This window comes from Sparassis crispa (assembly GCF_003851025.1).
Source record: "Sparassis crispa DNA, contig_000000F, whole genome shotgun sequence".
In the NCBI taxonomy this organism is placed as follows: domain Eukaryota; kingdom Fungi; phylum Basidiomycota; class Agaricomycetes; order Polyporales; family Sparassidaceae; genus Sparassis; species Sparassis crispa.
In genome coordinates this window covers 3,634,406-3,660,892 of record NW_020939747.1, presented here as the reverse complement: position 1 = coordinate 3,660,892, position 26,487 = coordinate 3,634,406, and the positions used below count along the sequence as shown (strand labels likewise).

Here is a 26,487-nt window from a genome sequence, read left to right as displayed (position 1 = left end):
GCTACGCAACCGGGTGTCCCAACGGTCACCCAGTACACCGCGTTCGCGGGCCCTGGAGTTCATTGCCACGACTGCGGGTATTTCTCGGTCTCTGTTTGAGTTCTTGCACTCCAACTCTTCACCCATTCAGCTACAGTGCCTGCATGGGGCATTCTCGTGCAGTCGAAAGTTCTGGTTGGTAATGATACGCGCGCCTCGTGTTCGATGATCCACGCTTTTGCCATGCTTTTGCGACCGCACTGATGCCTGCATGACTCACTCGTGCTTTCTATATCTTTAGTTTTTCATGGGTCGCAGGGTCCCGTACGCCCTTCCCCACGTGTAGGATATGTGAGCACTTAGTAGGCTTGCTCCGAATCCGAGAGCGCAGCGCCCATCTTACATTCTACCCATCCACTACTACTTTCGCCATGTCAGTGACGTCGACCTCTCCCCGACGCTTCTACGCCAACGCGAAAACTTTTGACGTCCAGCCTATGCAGAAGAGGACGAGCTTTTACGCCATGCCCCAGGGCGATACCCAGATCTGGTTGGACTGGGTGCATTCAGAGCGAGCAGCGAACGTGAGTACCATCGGGTAAGGTGTAGGCAGCGGTGTTGACGGGCTCTTCGCGACAGTCCTCATGGGGCAGTTCGACATCTACAACCCTCGTCGATGACTACGTGAGTGGCATACAGATGCCATCAGTTGACGAGCTGAATCCATTTTGTAGAAGCACAATCCCACCGAGTCGAAGACGCACGACAATCCTCTGTCCCTATGCTACTCACTGGTGAGTGCTGTTCGCGTAGGAAGGATGTGCTGTCTGACGAGCTGCATATCAGACACCCCCGACACCACACTCGCCCGACAGCGACATGTCGTCGTCACAGTTATCGATCGATTCGGCGTCCGTGTTCGACGAGATGCCCGAGATTCCTTTCGTCTCGTCTCCTGTCCAGTACGGTAACCCGTGGCATCATTACCGGAAGGGAAGCGCGGGTCATGACGCAGAACACTTCTGGTCGTCCGTCATCCGCCCCACAGCGTCCCAGTCGTCGGACCGGAGCATTGCGGTCTTAGGACATACGAACGACCGCGTAATGGGGCCATCGAGGCAGCGGTCCGGATCCCTGGATTCCATGGCTTCATCTCGGTCGAAGCCTGCACCAGCGAAATCGATCCTGTCGTCGAGCTCGTCCATCCGAACACGGACGGGGCGATCACCTTCATCCGTCAAGTTTCTCGACATGCCGACCATTCACTACCAGGAGTACGAGCCGGAGTCTCCTCTCTCGCCAGAGGCTCCATTGGAGATCAAGAAGCTTGGCCTCTTGGACCGGATTTTGCGTCCGATGAAGAAACCGCAACTTGCACCTGCGCGTCCTATGATTTCTGGGCCAATTCCGCTATGGGAGAAGCCGCCACGACGCGTTTGTAGTGGGGCCGCTAGCCTACGCTCTGTGAAATCGAGCCGTAGCCTCCGGTCCGTCCGGTCATGTAGCAGCAGGCTGCAAACATATTGGGGCAGAATTACGCGGAGGGATAATTGATCGCCTGTAGTCTCATGCGTTATGCCAATGTGAGCTCCTTATCGGTAAATATGTTTTTTTTTGCTGATAATGATGCTGTAGTGCTGCCCTATCATGCTCGGACATTGCATGTTTGCCTTCATGCCGCCGCCTCCAGATTGCGAAGCACATGGACATTATTTTTTCGCCATCTCGCACTCACCGCACTGAGCTCCTTGCACCTTGCCACTGCAAGTGCTCCCGGATTTGATATCAAGGGAAGCCAAGTGGGACTCTGTCAAGGAGTACAGTAGCGCGACATGTAGGACAACAGTAGGGTGTTCTCACTGAGACATGCCATTCATCCGTAGTAGCCAAGCAGTATGTAGTCCCAACGCCTGCTGTACACTCGCCTATGGGTCCTGGCCGTCGAGAGATAAGATAGCAGACCGACATGGTAGCCATTGTATTCAGAGTTGTCGCTCTCGTGCCTTCTCCATGTCCCACCTCCTTTTCATCATGGCAATACCTTCATTTCTTGACCGCACGATGGGTGATGTGAACTGTAACCGAGCAGCCTCAAGGTGTGGCGGTAGAGCCGTGTCATTGCGGATAACCTCAACGTCCACAACTTCGTCAATCGGACGGCGAAAGAAAAACTGACAGCTGCTCACCGAACCAATGGCAAGGAAGAAGGAAAAGGTAGCGGCACTACTCAGCATGTATTGCGAAAGCGTTGGGAGGACCCCTCGCGGTCCCGCACCTCCTCTGGAAGAGGAGAGTCAGTAACTGCGCTATCCTCGCGGCAGAAGACACACCTGAAGATGCTATACGAGCCAAAGATGAATCCTATAGTAAGGCCAACCCCTGCGCCCATCATAGCACCCATCCTGAAGTAGATTATGTTGGTTCACTCTACAACTGAAGAAGTGTCATAGTTCCATACTTCACTACGCAGATATGTTACACATAAGTCGCAAGGAAAACGCACGAAATTCACGTACATTTTTGCCATACAGTAGGGCCAGCGTAATTTCGCTGTGGTTGAGCCATGGTGAGAAAAAAGAAGTGCGACAGAAACCAGTTGAAGACGTTGTGAAGATGCTGAAGATGGACGAAGCCAAGGAGAGGTCACGCCTCAGCCTCTTAAGCCAAGTTTACCATGGCCGCCACGCCACTTCTATCGTTCCCCCCGGCCCAGCAAGCTCAGATCAGTGTGTCCATCCCTTAGTCCGTATGATTCTTGCTCATTCACGTCAGTCCACTGGGCACAGTCCGGTCAAATCAACGAGATTTCTTCCGCGTCTCATCCTTACGGGAGCAGACGGAGTCCGTTCTGAGGTCCTGGCTAGGTAACTGTGTGCTGCTCACCCGGCGTATGCGTTAGATATTCAAGAATTCATTAGGAACACGTTGGCTCACGCGCTGGGACAAGGAGATTGACCTCCTCGTCAGGTTACTGTACTATGGCTTGACTATTGGTCGAGGTGAGTATAGTGGTACGCCCTTCAGCATTTCGACCCATCAGTCTTTTACAGCCTCCCAGACTCTCGGTGAGGAGTATACAGATATTTGGCTGCATTCTGTGCACACGGAGAGACCGCCGTCATGGCGAACGCGAGCAGCTCTTGTGATGCTACCAGCATTACCCTCATATCTGCTGGCGAAATGGGGCTCTGTTCTCTCCCAGACATCGACATTAGGCTCCATCGTGAAGAGGTTGCCGACGTTGCTCGAAGTATTATCTGAGGTTAACCTCGCAATATTCTACTTTCGGGGAACCTACTATAGCCTCGCGAAGAGATTTCTAGGGCTCCGTTATGTGCGCCTTCCTTTTCGTGTTCGTGGACGAGCACGCTGAAGATGATTCGTTTGCAGATTTCTTCCATCCCAGAAGACCCAAATACCCGTCCGCCTTCGTACTCGCTTCTAGGCGTTCTCCTTGCCGTCAGACTACTATCCCGTCTCATAGGTGCAATCCGTAATTTTACAGCGAAGTCTGCCGCGCAGGCTTCAGGAGGGTCCAAGGACAAGCAACCTGTGGACAACTCTCGTGAAACATATATTGATGATAACCCTGTGTCAACCATGCTCGGGCCTGTCGATAGGGAAGAAGCACCCCAACCCTCCGCTGAAGACGATGAGCGGACAGTTCTAGACGTCACACGCATACCACCGAATGTGAGAGCTGCCCGAACATGTACACTCTGCCTGGAAGAGCGCACGGCAAGTTGTGCTACGGAGTGTGGTCATCTTTTTTGTTGGAACTGCATAGTCGGGTGGGGTCGCGAGAAGGTGAAGTTCGGCCTTGGTGATCTATGCGTATCTGGAGCTAATCCACATCATAGCCCGAATGTCCACTTTGCCGACAAGCTCTCCAACTGAACACTCTACTGTCCATCTACAACTTGTAGCGGTTTGCCTCGTTGCAGGGTAAAGCCGTTGTAGGATCTCCAAGATGGTATTCGCACTGTACCTGTACACACAGCAAATCGTACAACAAGGACCTGTGCACTCTGCGCAGTGGTCAAGTTTTAGTCGGATAGCTTCCTAGACGACTATCACACGACTTGTTGAATTAGTGTGATATTATCGCCCTTGAGCAGAATGCGCCCTGAACGCCGAACTGTCAGCACCAAACGCAGCCACAAGCATAACCCTGAAAACGCGCACCAAGTTCTCGTCGAGGCTTTGACTCCTTCACGTATACTTCGGCTGCCTCGTCGATCACGACGTTCATGAATTCGTCGAAGCCCTGAGCGGAAATACGTGAGCGAGAGTTCATGAACACGAGCCAGAGGAAAGGGGAAAAGTGGCGCAGCAGCGATTCGGAAGCGTTAGGCTCGAGCGGAGGGCAGGAAACGAGACGCATCAAAATGCAGCCAACACCTTTCATTGAGTTGGTGTTCAACGCCAGGCGTGTTCGAGTCGGAGTGAGGACGTACAATTATCCGGCCCTCAATGCGCATCTCGATATTGTCGTACAGCCAAATCACTACTTTTGTTCGCTTAAAAAATGGAGAGACTAAGCGGGTTAACTGGAAAGAGGAAAAACAACTGTGTACCTGCTGAAGGTTCTTGAATATGACATTCTGGTGAAGCACTGAGTCAAACAGTCAGTCCAAGGAGAAGAAATCGAGACGTACGATGGGCTGAACCATCACACGCTGCTGACGTCCAGACATATTGAGGCGGTAAGTCGAGAATGAGAGACTAAGATGATGAGCGAACTGCAGGAGGCAAATGCAATACTGAAGCAGAGTGGTGGACGACAAGAAGGTGTCGTTCGGCAAAAGCCGCACGAGTTGTGACGACGCGTCGCAGTCGCGTTTCCTTGCAATTGCAGCCAGCCAGCAACCATGGAGGTCCGTCGTGAACTTGTCATGTCCGCCAGATTTTGCTCATTTCATTTCGTAGCTGTTGGCACCGTCCAACTCATCCACTGCGGCTGCAGTCACCTTCATCACCTTCGTGCAAGACCTCAAACGTAAGACGAAGACATGGGGCCCGATGATAGAGCTATGCGCAAGTGGGGAGAAGACCCTGGAACGTTTCCGTTACCAGTTCCCGGAAGACTGGCTGTACAGTGACCAGCTTCAGGGCGAATGGAGTGCGTATAATGAGATTCTGAAGAGGAAGAACGACTCCATCCAAGAGCAGCTTGGTGCGTTTCGTCGGTCCATCTGTTCAGACGCGTCTGTGACGTGTTTTTTTGCAGCTGGACTACAACTGAAGATCGTAGCTGAGGATAAGATCGTAGAGAACAAGATAAACGATACCATACAGGAATGGGAGCAAACTCGTCCCGTTCAAGGCAGCATGCGTTCCGACACCGCACTTAATGTGATCAATGTGTTTGAAGGAAAGCTCAATCGAGTACAAGAAGAGTACGATCTGGTCTGCAAAGCCAAAGAGGCCTTGGATCTCGAGCTTATACGCCACACCCGCCTGGAACCTGTCTTCGAGGAATTACGGGACCTGAAAGCAGTATGGACCGCGCTCTCCGGTATTTGGGGCCAAATAGGCGAATTGAGGGAGTTGGCATGGGCTACCGTGCAACCGAGGAAACTTAGGCAGCAGATTGACGGGCTTCTATCCTCAACGAAGGACATGCCAACGCGCATGAGACAGTATGCCGCATTCGAGTACGTGCAAGACACATTGCGTGCCTTGCTTAAGTCCAATACCCTCATCTTGGAGTTGAAGTCGGAGGCTCTCAAAGACAGACATTGGAAGCAATTATTCAAGGTCTTGCGGGTGCCGTCGCAAGTTGGCTTGACTTTGTGGGTCATATCATATCGAGTGCTTCAATTCCGTCTAAGGAACTTCTTTCAGAATGACGCTCGGACATGTCTACGATATGGATCTTCGCAAGAATGAGAATCTGATCAAGGAAGTCATCATACAAGCCCAGGGCGAAGTCAGTTTCTGGTTCCTGTTGGGTCGCGACAGTTATTCTAATCATTTGACTAGATGGCGCTAGAGGAATATATCAAGCAGGTCAAAGAAATCTGGACAAATTACACGCTAGATCTCGTCAACTATCAGAACAGATGTCGTTTGATTCGGTACGTGCATGGTTGCTCATGTCAAGAAGAAGTCGTTGACTTTCACTCTCTAGAGGTTGGGATGACCTCTTCAACAAATGCAGCGAGAATCTCAACTCTTTGATGGCTATGAAGCTGTCGCCGTACTACAAAGGTACGAGAGCCCAGTTCATGAATGACGCACGTCGTTCTGATAGCCGCGATTCGCAGTGTTCGAAGAGGAGGTACTTCGTGAAATGTGAGGGATTCGAGGCGAATTACTAATTCTTTTTTTAGGCTGGCTCCTGGGAGGAGAAGCTGAATCGCATCCATGTGCTATTTGGTGAGTGATTAATAAACGCTAACGTCTCCCGCGCTAACCCTTCATACAGATGTCTGGATCGATGTGCAGCGCCAATGGGTATACTTGGAAGGAATCTTCTCTGGCAGTGCTGACATCAAGCATCTCCTTCCTGTCGAGAGCGCACGCTTCCAGAACATCAACACCGAGTTCTTGGCCGTCATGAAGAAAGTCTACAAGTCTCCTTTCGTCATTGATGTTATGAACATCCAGGGTATACAGAAGAGCTTGGAGCGTCTCGCAGACCTTTTAAACAAGATCCAGAAAGCTCTCGGAGAATACCTTGAACGGGAGCGGGCATCATTCCCTCGATTCTACTTCGTTGGTGACGAAGATTTGCTGGAGATAATTGGAAACAGCAAAGAAATATTACGTATCATGAAGCATTTAAAGAAGATGTTCGCTGGCATCTCGACCATCATGTTGGATGATGACTTGACGCAGATACAAGGCATGGCTTCTCGCGAAGGAGAGGAGGTACAATTTAAGGATGCTATCCTCCTCAAAGACTACCCGAAGATCAACGACTGGTTGGGCAAACTGGAGGCGGAGATGAGGGTATCTCTGGCGCAGTTGCTATCTGACGCAGTATCCGAGTTGCAGACCTTTTACGGTGTTGCTACGCCGCTACCTCAGGATCAATTCATGACATGGATGGAGAAATATCCGGCCCAGCTAGTCACTCTCGCTATACAAGTGGCATGGACGGCTTCTGTGGAGAGCGCCTTTGAAAGTTCACAGTCTCTCGATGTTCCCCTCGACGTCGTCCGACAAGGACTTGATCTCCTTGCGGATGTCGTTCTCACCGAGCTAAACCCCGTCACTCGGCGCAAGTGCGAGCATCTCATCACCGAGCTCGTCCACCAGCGTGATGTCATCCGGACGCTCATTCAACAGCGTGTGTCCGACAATAGAGCCTTCTCTTGGTTGTATCAGATGCGCTTCTACCTCGACCAGAGTGTGGAGAATCCTTTGGATCACCTGTCGATTAAGGTCGCCGACACATCGTTCCCGTACGGATGGGAGTATCTCGGTGTCCCGGATCGACTCGTGCAGACACCACTCACGGATAGGTGCTACTTGACCTTGACACAAGCCTTAGGTAACCAGCTAGGTGGTGCTCCGTTCGGTCCTGCCGGAACTGGTGAGTACACGGGAATAGTGTACAATTGTCATAGCTATTCACACGTACTCCCCAGGAAAAACGGAGTCAGTCAAGGCACTTGGGGTGCAACTTGGTCGCTTCGTACTGGTGTTCTGCTGTGACGAGACCTTCGACTTTCAGGCCATGGGTCGAATTTTTGTCGGTCTTTGTCAAGTAGGCGCTTGGGGATGCTTCGACGAGTTCAATCGTCTGGAAGAACGTATTCTGAGTGCCGTCTCTCAACAAGTGCAAAGCATTCAGCAAGGTCTTGCTGCGCTTGTCAAGAATCCCAACACCGAGATCGAGCTGGTTGGAAAGAATGTCAAGTTGAACAAAAACATTGGTAGATACCCCCTTCTCTACATGTTTCTCATGAATCTTACGTTGCTAACTCCTAGGTATATTCATCACGACTAACCCGAACTACGCCGGTCGCTCGACCCTTCCGCCAAACTTGACAAAATTGTTCAGACCGTATGTTGTTATAGCTTGCCCCTATGGCAGAATTCTGACATACATATAGAATGGCTATGACTCGACCAGACCGTGAACTGATCGCACAAGTCATGCTTTTCTCCCAGGGTTTCCGTACTGCAGAGTCACTCGCATCCAAGATCGTGCCGTTCTTCAATCTTTGCGACGAGCAGCTTTCTCCTCAGCCTCACTACGACTTCGGTCTTCGCGCGTTGAAAGCTGTGTTGGCGAGCGCGGGTATCCTCAAGCGCGAGCGTCTGCAAGATGCACGCTCTGGCGACGGGAATGGCGACCCTGGAGGGCTCTCAGACGCTATATCCGAGCAAGTAATCCTCATTCAGAGTGTCACCGAGACAATAGTGCCCAAGCTAGTTGCTGACGACGTGCCACTGTTGACGAGGTAAGTAGTTGTTACTGAATCTGCTTTGCAACTCAAGTCGGTTTTGCGCGCAGTCTATTGGCGGACGTGTTCCCAGGAACAGACTATGTTCCTGTCAATCTAGATGCACTGCGGGAACAGATCAGCAGAGTATGCTCGGAGCGTCGCCTGGTGGAAGGCGAGAGGTGGATAGCCAAGATTCTCCAGCTTTATCAGATCCAGAAGATTCAGCATGGTCTGATGATGGTCGGACCCTCCGGAAGCGGAAAGAGTAACGCATGGCGTGTTCTACTGGCGGCACTCGAGCGACTCGATGGCGTTGAAGGTGTGGCGTACGTCATCGATCCTAAGGCCATGCATAAGGATGCACTATATGGTACTCTGGATCCTACAACACGTGAGTGGAAGGACGGTCTGTTCACACACACACTACGCAAGATTGTTGATGACGTACGTGGAGAAAGTGGCAAGAGGCACTGGATCATCTTCGACGGTGACGTTGATCCAGAATGGGTCGAGAATCTGAACAGGTAATTCTGCATCGAAAGCCATGTCTTATAACAGCTAATTATCATCGTCTCCAGTGTTCTCGATGACAACAAGCTGCTAACCCTCCCTAACGGAGAACGTCTGAACCTTCCACCCAATGTGCGCATTATGTTCGAAGTGGAACATCTCAAATACGCCACGCTCGCAACTGTCAGCCGTTGCGGTATGATCTGGTTCAGCGAAGACATCGTCGAGCCCACCATGGTTTTCCGTCATTATCTCGATGCCCTGTCCACGGTGCCTCTTGACGCTGAGGATGAGGAAGGGTTGGAGATGCCTGGTCGCCGCTCTGATGCTCTGGCATCGGATAATGCATTGTCTGCGAATCTCATCACTCAGAAGCAAGTGGCGGTTATTCTCGAGCCCTACTTCGCAGAAGGTGATCTCGTTATGTCGGCTCTCGAGTTCGCGGCATCCATTGAACACATTATGGATTTCACCACGACGCGTGCTCTCAACACCTTGTTCTCCCTCATCAATAAGACGGTACGAACCGTTATCGAGTACAACATCCAACACTCGGACTTCCCTCTAACTCCCGAACGGGTGGAGCAATACGTTACCAAGCGATTATTGGTCAACATCATCTGGGCGTTCTCAGGCGATGCTCGATTGGAGCTGCGTTCCGATTTAGGTGATTTCCTCCGGAAGCAGACTGGTGTAGATCTCCCGCTCTTGGGTCCAGGAAGCTCCCTTCTTGACTATGACGTCCAAGTATCCAATGGGGAGTGGTTCAGTTGGCAGTCAAGAGTTCCCGTTATCGAGATCGAGGCGCATGCGGTGACGGCCTCGGATGTGGTCGTGCCAACCATTGATACTGTCCGACATGAAGAAGTCCTCTACTCTTGGTTATCGGAGCACAAGCCTCTCATGCTATGCGGACCTCCGGGTTCTGGCAAGACTATGACTCTCTTCAGTGCTCTGCGCAAGCTCCCTGACATGGAAGTCGTTGGTCTGAACTTCTCCAGTGCCACTACGCCAGATCTGATCTTGAAAACGTTCGAACAATACTGCGAATACCGTAAGACACCTAATGGTGTCATTCTTGCACCTGTTCAGATAGGACGTTGGCTCGTGGTCTTCTGCGATGAGATCAATTTGCCGGCTACAGACACGTACGGGACGCAGCGCGTCATCTCTTTCATTCGGCAACTGGTCGAATCTGGTGGTTACTGGAGAACATCCGATATGGCGTGGGTAAGGCTAGAGCGCATCCAGTTTGTTGGGGCGTGCAACCCTCCTACGGATCCCGGCCGTGTTCCTCTCAGCCACAGATTCCTTCGTCATGCACCTTTGGTAATGGTGGACTATCCTGGAGAATTATCCTTGAAGCAGATCTACGGGACCTACAACCGTGCCCTCCTCAAAGTGGTCCCGAACCTCCGCACGTATGCCGAGCCGCTCACGGATGCTATGGTTGCGTTGTACCTCGCGTCACAGAAGCACTTCACGACGGATGTACAAGCTCACTACGTCTACAGTCCCCGTGAACTCACACGGTGGGTACGCGGTATTTATGAAGCGATCAGGCCCTTGGAGATTCTATCAGTAGAAGGCCTTGTACGCGTATGGGCACACGAAGCATTGCGTCTGTTCCAGGATCGGCTTGTCACAGAAGAGGAGAAGCAGTGGACGGATGATAGTATTGATGCTGCTGCTATGGACCATTTCCCGACCATCAATCGTGACGAAGCTCTAACACGTCCCATCCTCTTCTCTAACTGGACTTCGAAGAACTACATTCCAGTAGACCGAGAGGTTCTCCGCGAGTATACCAAAGCTCGACTCCGAGTCTTTTACGAGGAAGAACTCGATGTACCGCTCGTCCTGTTTAACGACGTTCTGGACCATGTTCTTCGCATTGACCGGGTTTTCCGCCAGATTCAGGGTCATCTGCTATTGATTGGAGTCAGCGGCAGTGGCAAAGTGAGTAATGAAGTGCAGTCGTCCGGTCTTCGTATGCTGAAAAAAGTGCAATAGACTACTCTGTCTCGCTTTGTTGCTTGGATGAACGGTTTGAGCATCTTTCAAATCAAGGTCTCAAACAAGTATACCGGCGAAGATTTTGACGAGGACCTGAGGACCGTTCTTCGTCGAGCAGGTTGCAAGGGAGAGAAAATGTGCTTCATAATGGATGAGTCAAACGTGCTCGACTCTGGTTTTCTCGAGCGAATGAATACCCTACTTGCCAACGCTGAGGTGCCAGGTCTGTTTGAAGGCGACGAACATTCCGCCCTCATGACAGCCTGTAAAGAAGGATCTCAACGTGATGGTCTCATGCTTGACTCTCACGAGGAGCTCTACCGGTGGTTTACCCAGCAGGTTGCCAAGAACCTCCATGTCGTGTTCACCATGAATCCTCCGGAGAATGGTCTGGCCTCGCGAGCTGCTACTTCTCCTGCCTTGTTCAATCGCTGCGTTCTGGATTGGTTTGGTGACTGGTCCGACCAGGCGTTCTATCAAGTTGGTATGGAGTTTACTCGCACGTTGGATCTGGACGTGCCGTCATACAATCCTCCTGCCCTCTTCCCCATCGCCTATCGTGACTTGGCTATGCCCCCTGTCCATCGAACAGCCGTGGTCAATGCTCTGGTCAACGTGCACCAGTCACTACATCAGATCAATCAACGCCTCAGTCGACGTCAAGGTCGCTACAATTATGTGACACCGCGACATTACCTTGACTTGTTGAGTAATTCCTTTTGCTGTCCGACTTTAATCCTAACACATACCTGCAGTATCAATCATTATGTTCGACTTCATAATGAGAAGAGAGAAGAGCTGGAAGAACAACAGCGCCATCTTCACGTTGGGCTGGACAAACTCCGTGACACAGTGACACAAGTCGAAGAATTGCGCAAGAGCCTTGCCATCAAACGTTCGCAGTTGGAAGCGAAAAATATCGAGGCCAACGAAAAATTGAAGCAGATGGTAGCCGATCAGCAGGAAGCGGAGCAAAAGAAAGCTGCGTCCATTGAAATACAGGCAGCCCTTATTGAGCAGGATCAGAATATCGAGGAGCGTCGTGAAGTCGTCATGAAGGATCTCGCTGATGCAGAACCAGCTGTTATCGAAGCCCAGTCGGCGGTCAGTAACATCAAGAGGCAGCATCTCCAGGAAGTTCGTACCATGGCGAATCCACCGGAGGCCGTCAAATTGGCGATGGAGTCGGTCTGTACCATCCTTGGCCACAAGATTGACAGTTGGCGTGCGGTTCAGGGTATTATTCGTCGCGACGACTTCATCCAGCGGATTGTGAACTTCGACACGGTTAATCAAATGACCAAACATCTGCGCGATACCATGAAGAAGGATTTCATGAGCCGCCCATCATACAATTTTGAAACCGTGCAGCGTGCTAGTAAAGCTTGTGGTCCTCTGGTCAAGTGGGCAATCGCTCAGGTTCGATTCTCCGAAATCCTGGATAAGGTAGAACCCCTGCGCAACGAAGTGCAGTCGCTGGAAGATCAAGCAGAGCAGACCAAAAAACAGGCCAAAATGATCATCGGCATGATCTCCGAACTTGAGGCCAGCATAGAGAGGTACAAGGAGGAGTATGCCGCTCTCATCAGGGAGACTCAGGCTATCGCTTCAGAGATGGAACGTGTCCAGAGCAAAGTCGATCGTAGCATGAAGCTGCTGGACAGTTTGTCGTCGGAGAAATCCAGATGGGAGTTAGGCAGTCGTACCTTCGACACAGAGATGAGCACAATCGCCGGTGATGTGCTACTGTCTGCTGGATTTTTAGCGTACGGTGGATTCTTCGATCAGCATTACCGGGAAGTCATGTGGCAGGAATGGTCGAACCATCTGGCAGAGGCCAACATCAAGTTCAAGACCGAACTGTCACTTCCAGACTATCTTTCCACTGCAGATGACCGCCTCAGCTGGCAGTCCAAAGGTCTGCCGTCCGACAACCTGTGCACCGAGAATGCGATTATGATCAAGCGCTTCAGTCGGTACCCTTTGATAATCGATCCGAGTGGCCAAGCGACCAACTTTTTGCTCAACGAATACAAGGACCGCAAGATCACAGTCACCAGTTTCCTGGACGAGGCATTCCTCAAGGTGCTGGAAAGTGCTTTGCGATTCGGGAACACTCTGATGATTCAGGACGTCGAGCATCTTGACCCCATTCTGAACCCCGTGCTGAACAGAGAGATTCGGAGAACTGGAGGACGTGTTCTCATCCGTCTCGGTAACCAGGATATCGACTTCTCGCCCTCGTTCACGATGTTCCTTTCCACGCGAGATCCTTCGGTCGAGTTCTCTCCCGATATCTGCAGCAGGGTGACCTTCGTCAATTTTACGATGACGAGAAGCTCTCTTCAGAGCCAATCACTGGATCAAGTGCTGAAGGTGGAACGCCCTGACACGGAGCGGAAGCGCACCGATCTCATGAAGATGCAGGGCGAGTTCCGTCTTCGCCTCAGGACCCTGGAAAAGTTGTTACTACAAGCTCTGAACGAGTCAACTGGTAATATCCTTGACAACGATAAAGTCATTGATACGTTGGAGACTCTTAAGCGAGAAGCTGCCGAAATTACTAGGAAAGTGGAGGAAACAGATCTCGTCATGAAAGAAGTAGAGCAAGTCACCGCGGAGTACCTTCCATTAGCGCAAGGCTGCAGCGCTGTTTTCTTCATCCTGGAACAGCTGAACCTCGTCAATCACTTCTACCAGTTCTCTCTGAGGTTCTTCCTCGATATCTTTGACTATGTTCTCCACCACAACCCAAATCTCAAGAATGTCACAGATCACAGCCGTCGTAGAGATATTCTTCTCAATGATTTGTTCCTCGTGGTGTACAAGAGGACGTCACGGGCATTGTTCCATCGTGACCATGTCATGCTCGCAGTACTACTGGCCCAAGTCAAGCTTCGCGGGATAGAGGAAATCGCAGATGAATTGGAGTTCCTGCTGGAAAGTGGAGACGGTGGTGTTAGTGTTGCACCTGGGTCCACTGTTCAGAGTTCTATCTTGTCCGCCGACCAGAGCGAACGATTACAGAACTTTGCGAAGCAGCCACTATTCAAACCGGTCCTCGAGCACGTGCTGCGGCATGAAACAGAATGGATTCCCTTCCTCGAGTCTAGCAGTCCAGAGTTATCGGTCCCTTCGCCGTGGGATCCAACCACCCGTGAGTCACGCCAGCTGAGTTTCACTCTAAGTTGGTAATTGATATTCCTTTAGCTGCGGTCGAAGCCGTGCGCAGAATGATGATTATCAAGTGCCTGAGACCCGACCGACTGCTCCAATCAACGGCATTGTTCGTGAAAGGCGTCTTCCAGACTGACATGGCTGCAGAGTCGGGCTACGATCTCGGCAGCATGGTCGCAGACGAGATTCTTCCCGCCACACCATTGGCACTAGTCTCCGTCACGGGTTATGATGCGAGTTATCGCGTTGAGAATTTGGTGCAGAACGCTGGTGTTCGGTGTGCCTCCGTTGCAATGGGTTCGCAGGAAGGTTTCACTCTAGCGGACCAGGCAATCGCGTTCGCCGCCCGTCAGGGTTCGTGTGTCCTGCTCAAGAACGTTCATCTTGCACCGTCTTGGCTCGGACAATTGGAAAAGAAGCTGCAAACATTGAACCCTCACCGGAACTTCCGCCTATTCTTGACCATGGAAGCTAACCCAAGCATACCTGTCAATATCCTGCGACAGTCGCGTATTGTCATGAATGAGCCCCCGCCTGGTATCAAGGCTAATCTCACTGACTCGCTACGGGGAATATCGTCCGCTCGTCTGTCACAAGGGCCTGCGGAAAAGGTCCGTCTATATTTCTTGCTTGCCTGGTTCCACGCCGTAGTGCAAGAGCGTCTGCGTTACGTTCCTCTCGGCTGGAGCCAAGTCTACGACTTCAACGACTCTGATATGGCTTCCGCCTTCAACACAATCGATACGTGGCTCAACGCCATCGCAAAGGGTCGCGCGAACATCGACCCAGCTGTTATTCCCTGGGATGCCCTGCGAACGCTCGTCAAGCAGTCTGTGTATGGTGGCAGAGTTGACAGTGATTTCGATCAGAAGATCCTGGATGCGTTCGTTGACGGACTGTTCACTCCGTCCGCTTATAATGTCGATTTCCATCTGGTCCCGAGTACCACAGGTTATCAAGTGCTGGGTGTACCGGATGGCACCAAGTTGGATCACTTCTTGTCATGGGTGCAGGGACTACCCGACAAGGAGCCTCCAGCGTGGCTGGGCCTTCCGCCCACTGCCGAACGCGTCATTGCTATTGCTCAAGGTAACGCACTCTTATCTTCATTTAGATATTCGAACTGATGTCTTTTCAGGGAATGAGCTGCTTGGGAAGCTGCGCAAGATGAGGCTCCTCGCTGATGATGACGATGAAGGGGCTGCTACGAGTGTGGGTCCATCCAAGGGCCAGGTGTCTCAGCAACCTGCGTGGATGAGGTCTCTTCTGGATCGTTGCCGCGAATGGCTGCAACAGCTTCCTGCCGTGGGTGTCGTTGACATCAGTTTTGCGTCTGCAACATGACTGACGTGGTTGGAATGTAGACGTTCAACACACTCCAAAAGCAAAGTGCGGACAATCAGGATCCTCTCTACCGGCTATTCTTCCGTGAGGGCAGCATCGGCAGCAAACTCCTGGGGCAAGTTCGCAGAGATTTGGCTGATGTCATCAAGGTTTGCGAGGGTGCTCTGAAGCAAACCAACCATCTCCGCACCTTGATGAGCTCTCTGACGAAGGGTATGCACTAATCTACTGTCTCTTCGCATTTGCTGATATCTTATACTCAGGTACCATCCCTACCCACTGGCGGCAATACAAGGTGCCGAAAGCAATGGCGGTATCTGGCTGGATATCCGATTTCGCGCGGCGGCTAGCACAGCTCGACAGCATCGCTGGAATGAACAACCTGAACAATCTTGAGGTATGGCTTGGCGGGCTCTTCTTCCCAGAGGCGTACATCACTGCGACTCGCCAAGCTGTCGCCCACCGGAAGAAGTGGAGCTTGGAGACGCTACAACTCAGTCTAGATATTGAGCGCGTGAACGATCCTGGCGCGTTCATTGTCGATGGTGTGTTTCTTTTCGCGGATGCTTTATTGTCTGGGCTGACTTTGCGATACTGGTGTAGGTCTAGTGCTAGAAGGCGCGGCGTGGTCTGAGGACAAGCTTACGCTTAACGATGGCGAGACCGTCCGCCTCAACCCGTCGCAGATCCGCTGGGTGCAGGCAGAAGGCTCTGCGACATCCGCCGCAACGGTGAACCTGCCCGTCTATCTGAACAGCGACCGCAGTCACATCCTCTTCACTGTCGACCTGCCAATTGTCAGCACGGCCGGCGCTCTGGTAGCGACACGAGCTGTGTGTCTCACTGCGGGAGGTTAGATTGTAGAAGTGAAGTGAAACAAGTGTAGATGTTGGCATACCCGCGTGCATTACGATACCTCGCATTTCATTCGTTTATAATTTGTGTTACCTGACGATCTAATGACTTACGATTTGGGAGGAGTGGCAAGCGGATCACTCTGGAATTATGGATACAGGCTATGAATGTTGGACAGCGCTACCACCAACAACGGTGAGTACCTTCCAGTCTACTTCTATACCTTGACGTTTAAATATTGCACGTGCGTCTTCCGCAATTGCCTCGAACCCGCCTGTCGCGAGCGCAAGAATAGTGGGACCTGCACCAGAAAGACAGATGCCGAGCAGACCGGGATGGGTCGAGGGTGTAATGCTCGAAGTCACTTCTGGAAGACCGGGAATCTGGAGATAAACGAGACGCATCAAAATAGCCACCTTTTTCCTGCGATGTGCGACACTCACTAAAGTTTTTCGGTACGGCTGATGGATTTTGTCCTTCATCGCCTCGTAGATGAGATCGGGGTCGGGAGGTGATTGCCCCAGCGCGGTGGTCAGCACGGCTAGCCGCTGCAAATTAAATACCTGTGTGGATTCGCATCGTTAGACTCGGAGTAAAGGACATTCTGAGTTCGTCTGACACACCAGATCTTTCCGCGAATAGCTCAGTGGCAACACCTCCCGCGCCTTCGCCGTGCTGAGCTCGAAGCGCGGGATGATCGCGACCGCTTTGATGCTTTCGGACCATCCAAACCGGACGTAGTGGCCGATCCCATGCGGCGGGTGGGGCGGGTCCATCCCCCAGTCTTCGCCCGCGTCAGGTGGGTACTCGGGGAGAACTTCGCTCAGCGGCACGCTTGCGGCCTCCTCCGCTTTGTGGTCCAGCTCGCGCAGATACGAGCCGACGAAGCCGCCGACGAGCGCGGCGGTGACATTGTCCGGATGGCGCTCGACCATGAGAGCGAAGTCGAGCATACGCTCGCGCGAGAGGTTCAGTGTGCAGACTGCATCGGCTAGCAGGACGCCCGCGATGACAGCAGCACCAGAAGAGCCGAGTCCACGGCCAAAGGGAATTTCGTTCGCGGCGTGGATGGAGAGATTGGCAGGGAAGCGCGCGATGCCATGGCACCGAAGGACGTATAGCGCGACACGAGTGGTGAGGTTCTTGTAGGGATCTAGCGGAACCTCGTCGGCACCCTCGCCAGTATAGAGCAGCCGTGGAGGATGTGGAGGATCTCCAGGAGCTGGCGGGTTGACGGTCACAGAGAGAGTGAGGTAGAGCGAGAGTGAGAGACCGACGACGTCGAAGCCGGGACCGATGTTGGCGGAAGTGGCGGGGACGCGGACGATGAATGAGTGGGACATCACGAGCAGTACACTCGTCGTCGCGGGCGTCGTCGTCGTCGTGAGCTGCGACGCTGTTGCGACCAGTGGTGACAGTAGCAAAATTGCATCTGACGAGCTGAGCGGTCGGTAAACGCGCTCGAGGCTCCCGACGCGGAAAAGATTAGCGCGATTTCCTTGAACGGGCACGGACCGGAAAATCTTTCCGGGTTAAGCCCCTGATTGGAAAAGTCCGTTGGCCGCTCCGGGCCCGGAGAAGACTCCGGGTGTGCATCTGTAAAAGGAAGGTATCTAGGTTTCTCGCCTTCTACGCAGTAACGTTTTATTAACGCTCCATCCACTACGGCACTCCACAGCGTCCTCATGTTCTGAGTCCAAAATTCGGGCAGTAGTCTCTTACAGAACGAACGGATGATTGCGACATCGTACTAGCACTGTACTGTACATTGACCTAAGCACCTGGATATACAAGCATTAAGATACTACCCTATTGAAATATTGATCATCGGTCTATATAACGGCCTCCGTCGTCACTGTGTTCACAGTGATGAAGGGAAAACGGCCGGCCACCGCCGCCTCGACGTGAGCTTCATGCTGCAACGTTAATTCTAACGCATCAACGTGGCCGTGCATTGTACCGGCCCTGCGCCTCATATCCTCTACCCGTAGAACCAAGCGCGAAAGTGTCAGGATAGTGACGGACCATGTAAAGCTGTGCGTGAATATTCACGTGAATCAACTACTCAAAAGCCAAGAATCAATGATCTAGAGCATACAATGGTGTCAACAAGTTGTACGCCGCCTTGCGAAGTTGTCAGAATCAACGTGTTCCAGATACCATAGGCATACTCACATCCGGAACGGCACTCAGCGCCATGTTCAATACGCGAATCCCTGTGACCAGAAAAGTTACAAAAGTCTATCGTTTATTTACTGGACACGTGACAATTTGCTTACAGAAAAGTATCTATAGACTTTAATCAATATAGGTCAGACACGCACCACGAATTAGACGTACAAAGATATACAGAAATCCGTCGCGGTACAAGTCTGTGACTAACTTGCTTTGAGCACGCCGTGGGCGTTCCGCAGCGTTAAAAATTGTGAGCAGAAAGGTGAACAATTCGAATGCAACCTGCAATCTTGTCAGACTGCGTGATGTAGTGGAGACGTCATAACACATACCTGTGGCGCCCAGTATCCGACAAGATAATGAGGCTGCGACGTGAGGATACATGTCCGATATAAAAGCGGCTCCCAGATCATGCTAGCTGAGTGAATAGTGGACTCATCGTGGACCGAGAAATGAGGTAAATAAATGCCTACCTATCAATTCACGCAGCGCTAAAGCTCCGAAAACCATTCCAATGGAAAAGGTCAATACACATGCGTATATCAAGATTCGCAAGATCTTCTTCCTGTGGTCATATAGCGCATAAACGCGAACGATCAGAACGACTAGAATGGGGTAATTAAGTATGAAAAACATTCATCTCCGTGGTCTCAATATCACGTACAGTTGGTCGAAGCGGTAGAAAGAATAGTGGACACCCCGACAGCGATTATCCATCCTTGACAGCTAGGCGGCCGTAAGTGTAATTACCACAACGCGTTATATGGTTCGCTCACAACTGTTACGGAAATAAGTCACTGATCATACAGCATAGCATGAGTGACACTTACTTTCGTTGTGTGGGATGCCATGCCACTCGTGACTGGAACAACCACTGCTTCAGCGAGAGGAGTGTAATTAAGTTATAATGGAAATATACCATTTGCTACAGAGAGTAGGGCGGATATAACACCGTATCGAGTAAACAGGAACACTAGCTTCGTAACGTCGATCGGCTGGAACCATACGAGACGTATTTCGTCGCCGAGCGTCAACACAGTGTCATAGATTAACAGCGTAAGACCTGCGGCTGCACAATACGTCCGTGAAGACGGGAAACAAACACTGAACAGTGGTACAACATACCTGTGAGATACCTGTTCGCTGAGACACTCCCAGAGATTCCCTGCAAAGATCGGAGGACAGCCTGAGGCGACGTGTCCATGCTGGCGACCGTTGAACACACTGCGGGGTTAGTGTGGATGATACGGAATGTTATAACCACTCTGCAACCTGTTTTAGACCTACTTGGCATGCACACACAAATAGGGCATAACGTGAATTCTACAAACTGCCAGCCGGCGTTGTCCTGAGGGCTATTCCAAAGTTATAAAAATCCATCAAACTTAACATGCTCCGCAGTATGAAATACGGCGCCACGCGGTCAGACACGGATATCCTGAGGCAGAGTGTCTACTCACGCGTTAAACTCACCACTGCGTCAACCACAGAAGACGTTGGCTCAGTATCAATCACGGAATGATTCTATCCCGACTGTTGATCAGTCGGACTAGTGCAAAAGGGAGATGGTAGCTCGACGCTGCCTTCTTCGAAATACATGTGTTTTCACTTGGTGTGGCGCCCAATGTGTTGTTACAAGTGCAGTTGGTCTCCATACAGAGGGCGCAAGGCCTCCTGTCAGCATACAGAGAGAGGCCACGCCCGTTTGTGGTAACGGATGTGTGGATACGATAGTAATCAGCGGAGGATATCACACAGATGAATGCAGGACTTCCATGCTCGCACAGCGTTCAGCGCTCAGGTGTCTGATAAGGAGATGTCTCGGCGCGGGTGTTCCGTCGACTGGCCTGCAGTTTCAGCTTGTTGACGTGCGAGGGTGTTTGGGAATGCTCACGCTTTCTCCCGACATACTGTATTCTGAGAAATAACTAAATTTTGCATCATACCAAGTCGTGGCACTGAAGAATAGTAACCTGAAGAGTCTTGATTGATCAGAAGACGTGCGAGAGAAGACCACTGGACTCTCCAATGCCAGACAGCGACCCTCCCACTGGCTGCCATAATCTGAGTCTCAGGCACGTTCGCTGGCAACTTTCAGAAGTGTCAATCTGGCACAGCGTCCTATGTGGGTAACATTTATGAACCGCTCCGCGGAGAGTTAGTTGACTGGCGATCTTGAAGTTGTAACGTGATTCTTGCTTGCAAGGTCTCTCTGAGTCCCTCTATATTGTTGCATTTTTTGACTCCCCAGTCTCTTCCGTGTGCATGATGAGTCCTGCAGGACAAGTCCCGAATCTGTGTGGTGGAAAATTTCGCAAGCAAGGTCTCTGCCGCGAGGAGGCGGCGCTTCCCTCAAGGTGTGCACAATGGCATCTGCTAGTCTCGTAACCAGACGTTCACGTGAGCAACCTGGCGGTTACCAAATTGGGCGTTTAAGATGTTGGGTCGCTCCCGATAACGTCTAGTGACTTGTGGGTGAGCGGCGCTGCATTCGCACGCCATGTCCGATTCCCTAGTCCCCCCACGTATATTCACAGCATCGATTTCTGTGAGAGCGACATGTGATAAGGCGGTAGTCATAGTAATAGTATACAAGAAAATCCCGTAGTCAAGCCATGTAAATTTACAGTGGCAATCACTGCAAGCGAATAGTGGGGAAGAAAATAAACGTAGGTAGCGCAGATTACAAGCAGTAGCACAGGCTCATATAAGATAGAGGCTAAACCTGTCCGCCACTTGGTCCAGCCCTTCTCGTATGAAGCCTTACCTTTAGCATCGACCCTCCAACGAGTGATGTTACATTCGACCAGGACGAGATCATTTTTGTGGATGTCCATGGCATGCATCTGTCTCATAGTGTTCCTGGGGCCGAACTTGGTGTCGGCATCAAATACGTCTTGAAGGCTTCCACCTTAAAGCAATGAATAACAAATATTTGTTGAAAAGAAGAAATTCAACATACAGAAGCATACTCTCCACTCCCGGTGCTCTGGAAGCGTGACACTTTCAAAACATCTGAAGTGTTTGAACCGATCTTGATGCTCACAACGGCCAAGGGTCCACCGCGAAGTTTGAACCAAGATGAGTCGACTTCTCCGATGAGCCACACAGTAGCTGGTTTATTGTCTACGATGAGGAGAGGATATAAATCCAAAGCTGCAAGTGTCGACATCAGCAAGGGAGAGAAGGAGGGAGGAAGTATCAGGCACACTCACATCTATGCAGCATACAGAATCTACGTGAAGAGTGAATGCAGCTGCGAGAAGATAGAGGATGGGTGCAGAGATGCAGACAATCACCCCTAGCCATCGGTCCTCCTCCAGTCTTTCATCGGAAATAAACTTTCAAGGAATGCCGGCCGACTTTGTGTTGCGGAAATCTTGAACAGGAAGCGGGAAACCCGAAGTGAATCGGGTGGCCTAAAGACGGAAAGTAAAAAAAGCGGATAACCATTCTAAGAGAAAATTACTATATGCGGCGCGGGTACAACTTTATGTCAGCAACCACCATACGTGCACAGACTGACTGATAACCGATTCTTTAGGGAATCGGAAAATTTGTATAGAGGGAGGGGGGTATGTCACATGGGCGTGACCTCAGCCAAAACTCGAAACATCCGAACCTGACCGCGGCACATTCGCGGGTCACCAATGCCTCGAATATGGTCCAAGGTACACGTATGGTCGCACACATGAACAAATTCTTCCAGCGGGGGTCAGGAGATGCACAGGTACACGCGGGATGACCAGCGTGACACGCGCTGCGCGGAAGCTACAGCCAGGAGAGCGTTACATACCCCCCCCCCTCTATACAAATTTCACCAGACGTTCTGACAACCCTTCCACCTCAATTCCCAAAAAGGGTCGAAGGTCAGAACGGCTGGTTCCGAGACTAGGCATCTGCAAACTGTTCCTTCGATGGACCATATAAGGAGCGAGTTACTATATAGGGACCGGGTACAACCTCCTATCTCATTACCTAAGCATTGGCTATACTCCCTATAACCGAATCGGGGTTATTCTGCGATGTTTGGCCAGCTTCCGACAACTTGTATAACGGCCCGGGAGCTGCCAACCTGCGGTTGGCAGCGGACGGGCTGAGACGGGGGAGGAGTGTAAGCTGAATAGGTATCAATTCTGCAGAGATCACGGTATGTCATGAATGTTCAGATTTTTCCTTTGACATAATAGAGAATTGGACATGGCGTGCGAATGCAGAGCCGCTCACTCCGCCACCCGTTACTGGTTTCGTTTGCCCACATATGGAAGAACGGTGGCGAATGCCACAAGGCACCGGTTGCAGCCTGACAGCTGTGCACACTGCACTGGCGGCAGAATGCGACACACGAGGTCAGCTTGAATTCAATCCTCCGTAAAGTTCATCACAATATGGTATGTACGTATTCTGCAAGCCGTCCTTTGGTGCGGTTTACGGTCCGCCTGCTTCCCAGTTTCTCCTACCGTCGGTGAGGATCATCGTCATTATAGTAGACGCTTGCGTTTAAAATCCATCAATTGGCAAAAGAAAGCAGGTTCACAAGGGTTCGAAAACGCGCCCGAGGCGTCAGGCATCCGTTTGCCGAGGAATGGAACCTCCCGCGGCCGCCCTCCATGCAATTTCCTACACCAAGATCATGGTCGCAGGGAGGTCGAAGATAGCATCTTCACAGAAACTTGAAATGCGAACTTTATGCATGCCAGTACTGACCGAGTTCGGTCATCGCCCACCCTATACCCATTTGCTTCCCTTCCGTCCTTCCTCCGCTTTGCCCTCTATCTACACATCCAGTTCACTGACCGCAAGATACCGAGGGTGTTTCGCAATCCATTCACCCACTGAATGTCGAAAACGCACGGCGTCGTCGTTCCTATGCAGTCCTCGGTGCAGACCGCAATCAACGACTCGCTTGTACCGATCGAGGTTTCCGCTACTCCAAATGAGCCTCACAAACGCGACTGGCGTTTCTGGATGATATTTCTATGTATCACTGCATCGCAGTTTATCACAGCACTCGAACTGGTCAGTCACTTAGCAATCTCCTGGTGTCGCAACTGACGGCGTGCAGGCTGCGGTGACCACCGCTCTTCCCCGCATCATCGATGTTCTGCACGGGGAGCAATTTGTGTGGGTTGGGTCTGCGTACACCATTGGCACAACTGCCTTCGTCCCTCTCAGTGGGAATCTAGCACAGGTGTGTTCCAACCCATGTCAATGAATGATTCACGGTCTTGCTTAACGAGCCCAAGATATTTGGCCGCAGAATTACCATGCTGGCCTCCATTCTATTCTTTGCCATTGGCAGTGCGCTTTGCGGCGCGGCAACCTCACTAAATTTTCTCATTGCCGGAAGAGGTGTGTATGTGCTTCGCGTCACATCCTGGTGTTCGTTCGATACCTTTACTGAAGAAGATCTGTGTTGTAGCCGTGCAAGGTGCGGGTGGAGGGGGTATCCAAACAATGTGTCAGATCATTTTATCCGACCTCGTCCCCTTGAAAGAAAGAGGATTGTTTAACGGTCTTATTGCAATGTAAGCCAATGGTTATCTCTGTGTAGACAATGTCTTATTTCCTAGCAGGAGCTTTGTCGTCGCGAGTGGCATCGGGCCGGTGGTAGGCGGAGCGCTGGCTCAGCATGGGGAGTGGCGTTGGTTATTCTGTGGGTACCGAGTTCGTGTTCACCAAAGTTTCACACTGAAAGTCTATGGCCAGATCTCAATCTTCCTATCTGTGGCGTGGTCGTCTTTTTGGTTCTTATCTTCCTGAGGCTCCGTAGCCCTCCAGGAACTCTCAAGGAGAAGTTGCAGACGATAGATTGGATGTACGTCTATTCTCAAGTGTTTCGGCAACGTGTTGATCGTCTCTCTAGGGGAAATGTGCTCGTGATCTCCGCGACGACATCGTGCATGATCGGACTGACGTGGGGCGGGGTACAATACGCTTGGTCGTCAGCACAAATCCTTGTTCCCCTCATACTTGGGCTTTGCGGTCTGGTCGCTTTCATGGTATTTGAAGCTTATGTACCCAGAAATCCAATTGTATGTTTGACTTTCATTTACTCCGGTTATTAACGATCAATCTTAATCCAGGTTTCGTACGCTGTCTTGGCTAAACGAACGGCTGCCAGTGGTTTGCTGCAGACATTCGTTCTCTTCACCGTTATCTTGGCTATGCTTTGTGCGTCAGTCGGCCTCCCAAGCTCAATCTTGTAGCTGACGAGCTACTTTCAACAAGATTACTTACCTGTTTACTTCCAAGCATGTAAGGATGCGTCACCAACTGCCTCCGGCGTTGACTGCTTTGGTTTGGCTTTCACCATCGCGCCGATGGCACTTGTCTCGGGGTTGTCGATCGCAAAATCTCACCACTATCGCCCGCAAATATGGTCTGCTTGGGCACTACTAATCATTGGCATGGGACTTTTCAGCACAATTCACGCTGACTCCTCGCGCGCCCGCGTAATTGGCTTTGAGGTCATTGCCGGGGCCGGGGCCGGTCTACTCACCGCCGCCATGTTCTTCCCTCTCCTCGCGCCCGTTCCAGTAGAGTTGAGTGCGCAAGCGCTCTCTGTGTACACGTTCTTCCGCAGTTTCGCTAACGTGAGCATCTACTTCATTTGATGTATTAGCCGCACGTCCTCCGGCTAATCTGACTTCCACGTTTCATTGCAGATCTTGGGTATCACTATCGGAGGTACTGTGCTGCAGAACGAGCTGAAGAAGCAGCTCCCAGCGGCGTTTGCGCAACAGTTTTCTCAGGGTTCCGCGATCGCGTATTCAATCATTCCGCTCATTCCGACGCTGCAGGAGCCGCTGAAGACACAGGTGCAGGTTGCGTTCGCAGGGAGCCTGCATGTCGTGTGGCAGGTCTTCATTGGGATCGCCGGTCTCGGACTTCTGTTCAGTCTGCTCATGGAGCACTTGCCTCTGCATACACAGGTCGACAAGCAGTGGGGTCTCCAAGAGAATAGTAGTAGCATAAAGGAAGTGCACGAGCTGGAAAGCGACCATGCCTGAGTGCAATATTGTCCAGGTTACGGCGTTTGGTGTTTGTTTAAACCGACCGTGTATGATACTGATTTTTTGTCTCTTTGCAATTATGTATATAACTTATCTGCTGCGAGTCATTCCGTTTGCAATCTATACCGTATCATGATAACACGTAAGTTCAGTAGATATTAAGGCAGTCTCGGCTATTGCCTACACGTGGGAGGGAATACTTGGCATGTGTCTCACGTTCCGGGATGTCTAAGTTGAGGACCCATAATCGCAACACTTAGCGACTGTCCAAAGAATCCGGTCTGTATGGTAACAGAACTTTCTTGGCTCAGAAACGGGCAGCGACTCGGATGCCGTTTTAGCTCGATTTCTAGTTAGCTGCCAGATATAGTTGGATCTGATCGATCGGTGGACCCGCTTACTAGAGGTTGAAGGTGCGCGAAATTTGAGCAGAAACTTAATCCCCTAGTAGCCGTTGTAAATGCACCTAAATTATGTCTGCGTTATGGTTTCTCAATGGGTTCTCAACATGATAAATTATCGTCCTTCAAGAAGCTCTTCCATATATCCCCGACTCCAGGAACTGGAGGAGGGCTTTGGCAAGGGGAAACGGCAGACGCCTCTGCGAATGAAGTTGTGCGAAAACAACATCAGTAAATAAGTTGAGTAATAACACTTACGATTTGAGTCTTGACTCCGTCTAGGGTTCCGGTCGCGAACGTCGCTGTTGCACTGGACCTGTCGACACTGTTCGAGTGCAGGTCTATTTACGTAAGATCGCGCTCGCGAACGTTCCGCCCTTGCGCTCGACCTGCCCACGGTGTTCCAGCGCAGGTCTATTCACGTAGGATGGTGCTCGCAAACATCACGTGCGCGCTCGATTTCTCGACGATGTTGGCACTGCTGGACGACGTTACACCTCAGTGTCGCTCCTCGACGAGTCGCTATACGACATCATTCTGTTTTGCATGTGAGTGTATTCTTCTTCTCGTATTATTACTAATCTACTGATTCACCACTAAACCATGTAGAAT

General features: G+C 51.3%; 9 protein-coding genes across 9 annotated transcripts; 4 read left to right on the top strand and 5 right to left on the bottom strand.

Moving 5' to 3' along the window:
* Nucleotides 1–410: 410 nt before the first annotated feature.
* On the top strand, nt 411–1,533 carry SCP_0113630 (predicted protein; the record flags this gene model as incomplete). The annotated part of the gene is made up of 4 exons (XM_027753586.1): nt 411–563; nt 619–663; nt 714–773; nt 826–1,533. The coding sequence occupies 4 exons, from the start codon at nt 411–413 to the stop codon at nt 1,531–1,533; spliced, it is 966 nt and encodes a 321-aa protein (XP_027609387.1).
* Nucleotides 1,534–1,961: 428 nt separating this feature from the next.
* On the bottom strand, nt 1,962–2,544 carry SCP_0113620 (Protein MGR2; the record flags this gene model as incomplete). The annotated part of the gene is made up of 4 exons (XM_027753585.1): nt 1,962–2,108; nt 2,166–2,259; nt 2,310–2,381; nt 2,492–2,544. The coding sequence occupies 4 exons, from the start codon at nt 2,542–2,544 to the stop codon at nt 1,962–1,964; spliced, it is 366 nt and encodes a 121-aa protein (XP_027609386.1).
* A 109-nt stretch (nt 2,545–2,653) lies between these two features.
* Nucleotides 2,654–3,905, top strand: SCP_0113610 (Peroxisome biogenesis factor 10; the record flags this gene model as incomplete). The annotated part of the gene is made up of 6 exons (XM_027753584.1): nt 2,654–2,705; nt 2,766–2,843; nt 2,898–2,978; nt 3,030–3,313; nt 3,370–3,786; nt 3,840–3,905. The coding sequence occupies 6 exons, from the start codon at nt 2,654–2,656 to the stop codon at nt 3,903–3,905; spliced, it is 978 nt and encodes a 325-aa protein (XP_027609385.1).
* Nucleotides 3,906–4,052: 147 nt separating this feature from the next.
* SCP_0113600 (Small nuclear ribonucleoprotein) lies at nt 4,053–4,652 on the bottom strand (the record flags this gene model as incomplete). The annotated part of the gene is made up of 5 exons (XM_027753583.1): nt 4,053–4,105; nt 4,165–4,246; nt 4,437–4,499; nt 4,557–4,583; nt 4,638–4,652. 5 exons carry the CDS (start codon nt 4,650–4,652, stop codon nt 4,053–4,055), a joined length of 240 nt encoding a protein of 79 aa, XP_027609384.1.
* A 198-nt stretch (nt 4,653–4,850) lies between these two features.
* On the top strand, nt 4,851–15,931 carry SCP_0113590 (Dynein heavy chain, cytoplasmic; the record flags this gene model as incomplete). The annotated part of the gene is made up of 21 exons (XM_027753582.1): nt 4,851–4,856; nt 4,909–5,155; nt 5,210–5,774; nt 5,827–5,911; nt 5,965–6,059; nt 6,113–6,192; nt 6,249–6,262; nt 6,315–6,360; nt 6,410–7,522; nt 7,578–7,865; nt 7,921–7,996; nt 8,046–8,396; nt 8,450–8,905; nt 8,960–10,850; nt 10,905–11,611; nt 11,663–14,064; nt 14,118–15,173; nt 15,223–15,389; nt 15,449–15,641; nt 15,692–15,825; nt 15,881–15,931. The coding sequence occupies 21 exons, from the start codon at nt 4,851–4,853 to the stop codon at nt 15,929–15,931; spliced, it is 10,023 nt and encodes a 3,340-aa protein (XP_027609383.1).
* Nucleotides 15,932–16,039: 108 nt separating this feature from the next.
* SCP_0113580 (Homoserine kinase) lies at nt 16,040–17,626 on the bottom strand (the record flags this gene model as incomplete). The annotated part of the gene is made up of 6 exons (XM_027753581.1): nt 16,040–16,271; nt 16,327–16,344; nt 16,397–16,425; nt 16,487–16,666; nt 16,727–16,846; nt 16,907–17,626. The coding sequence occupies 6 exons, from the start codon at nt 17,624–17,626 to the stop codon at nt 16,040–16,042; spliced, it is 1,299 nt and encodes a 432-aa protein (XP_027609382.1).
* Nucleotides 17,627–18,115: 489 nt separating this feature from the next.
* On the bottom strand, nt 18,116–19,662 carry SCP_0113570 (hypothetical protein; the record flags this gene model as incomplete). Its single annotated transcript, XM_027753580.1, has 11 exons — nt 18,116–18,317; nt 18,382–18,407; nt 18,459–18,499; nt 18,563–18,572; nt 18,624–18,740; nt 18,791–18,876; nt 18,932–19,063; nt 19,123–19,184; nt 19,266–19,320; nt 19,378–19,527; nt 19,584–19,662. The coding sequence occupies 11 exons, from the start codon at nt 19,660–19,662 to the stop codon at nt 18,116–18,118; spliced, it is 960 nt and encodes a 319-aa protein (XP_027609381.1).
* Nucleotides 19,663–21,309: 1,647 nt separating this feature from the next.
* On the bottom strand, nt 21,310–21,686 carry SCP_0113560 (hypothetical protein; the record flags this gene model as incomplete). Its single annotated transcript, XM_027753579.1, has 3 exons — nt 21,310–21,369; nt 21,421–21,614; nt 21,674–21,686. The coding sequence occupies 3 exons, from the start codon at nt 21,684–21,686 to the stop codon at nt 21,310–21,312; spliced, it is 267 nt and encodes an 88-aa protein (XP_027609380.1).
* A 1,611-nt stretch (nt 21,687–23,297) lies between these two features.
* SCP_0113550 (Efflux pump FUS6) lies at nt 23,298–25,471 on the top strand (the record flags this gene model as incomplete). Its single annotated transcript, XM_027753578.1, has 10 exons — nt 23,298–23,477; nt 23,524–23,649; nt 23,705–23,810; nt 23,881–23,986; nt 24,035–24,114; nt 24,168–24,276; nt 24,325–24,493; nt 24,545–24,632; nt 24,690–25,054; nt 25,127–25,471. 10 exons carry the CDS (start codon nt 23,298–23,300, stop codon nt 25,469–25,471), a joined length of 1,674 nt encoding a protein of 557 aa, XP_027609379.1.
* Nucleotides 25,472–26,487: the final 1,016 nt, after the last annotated feature.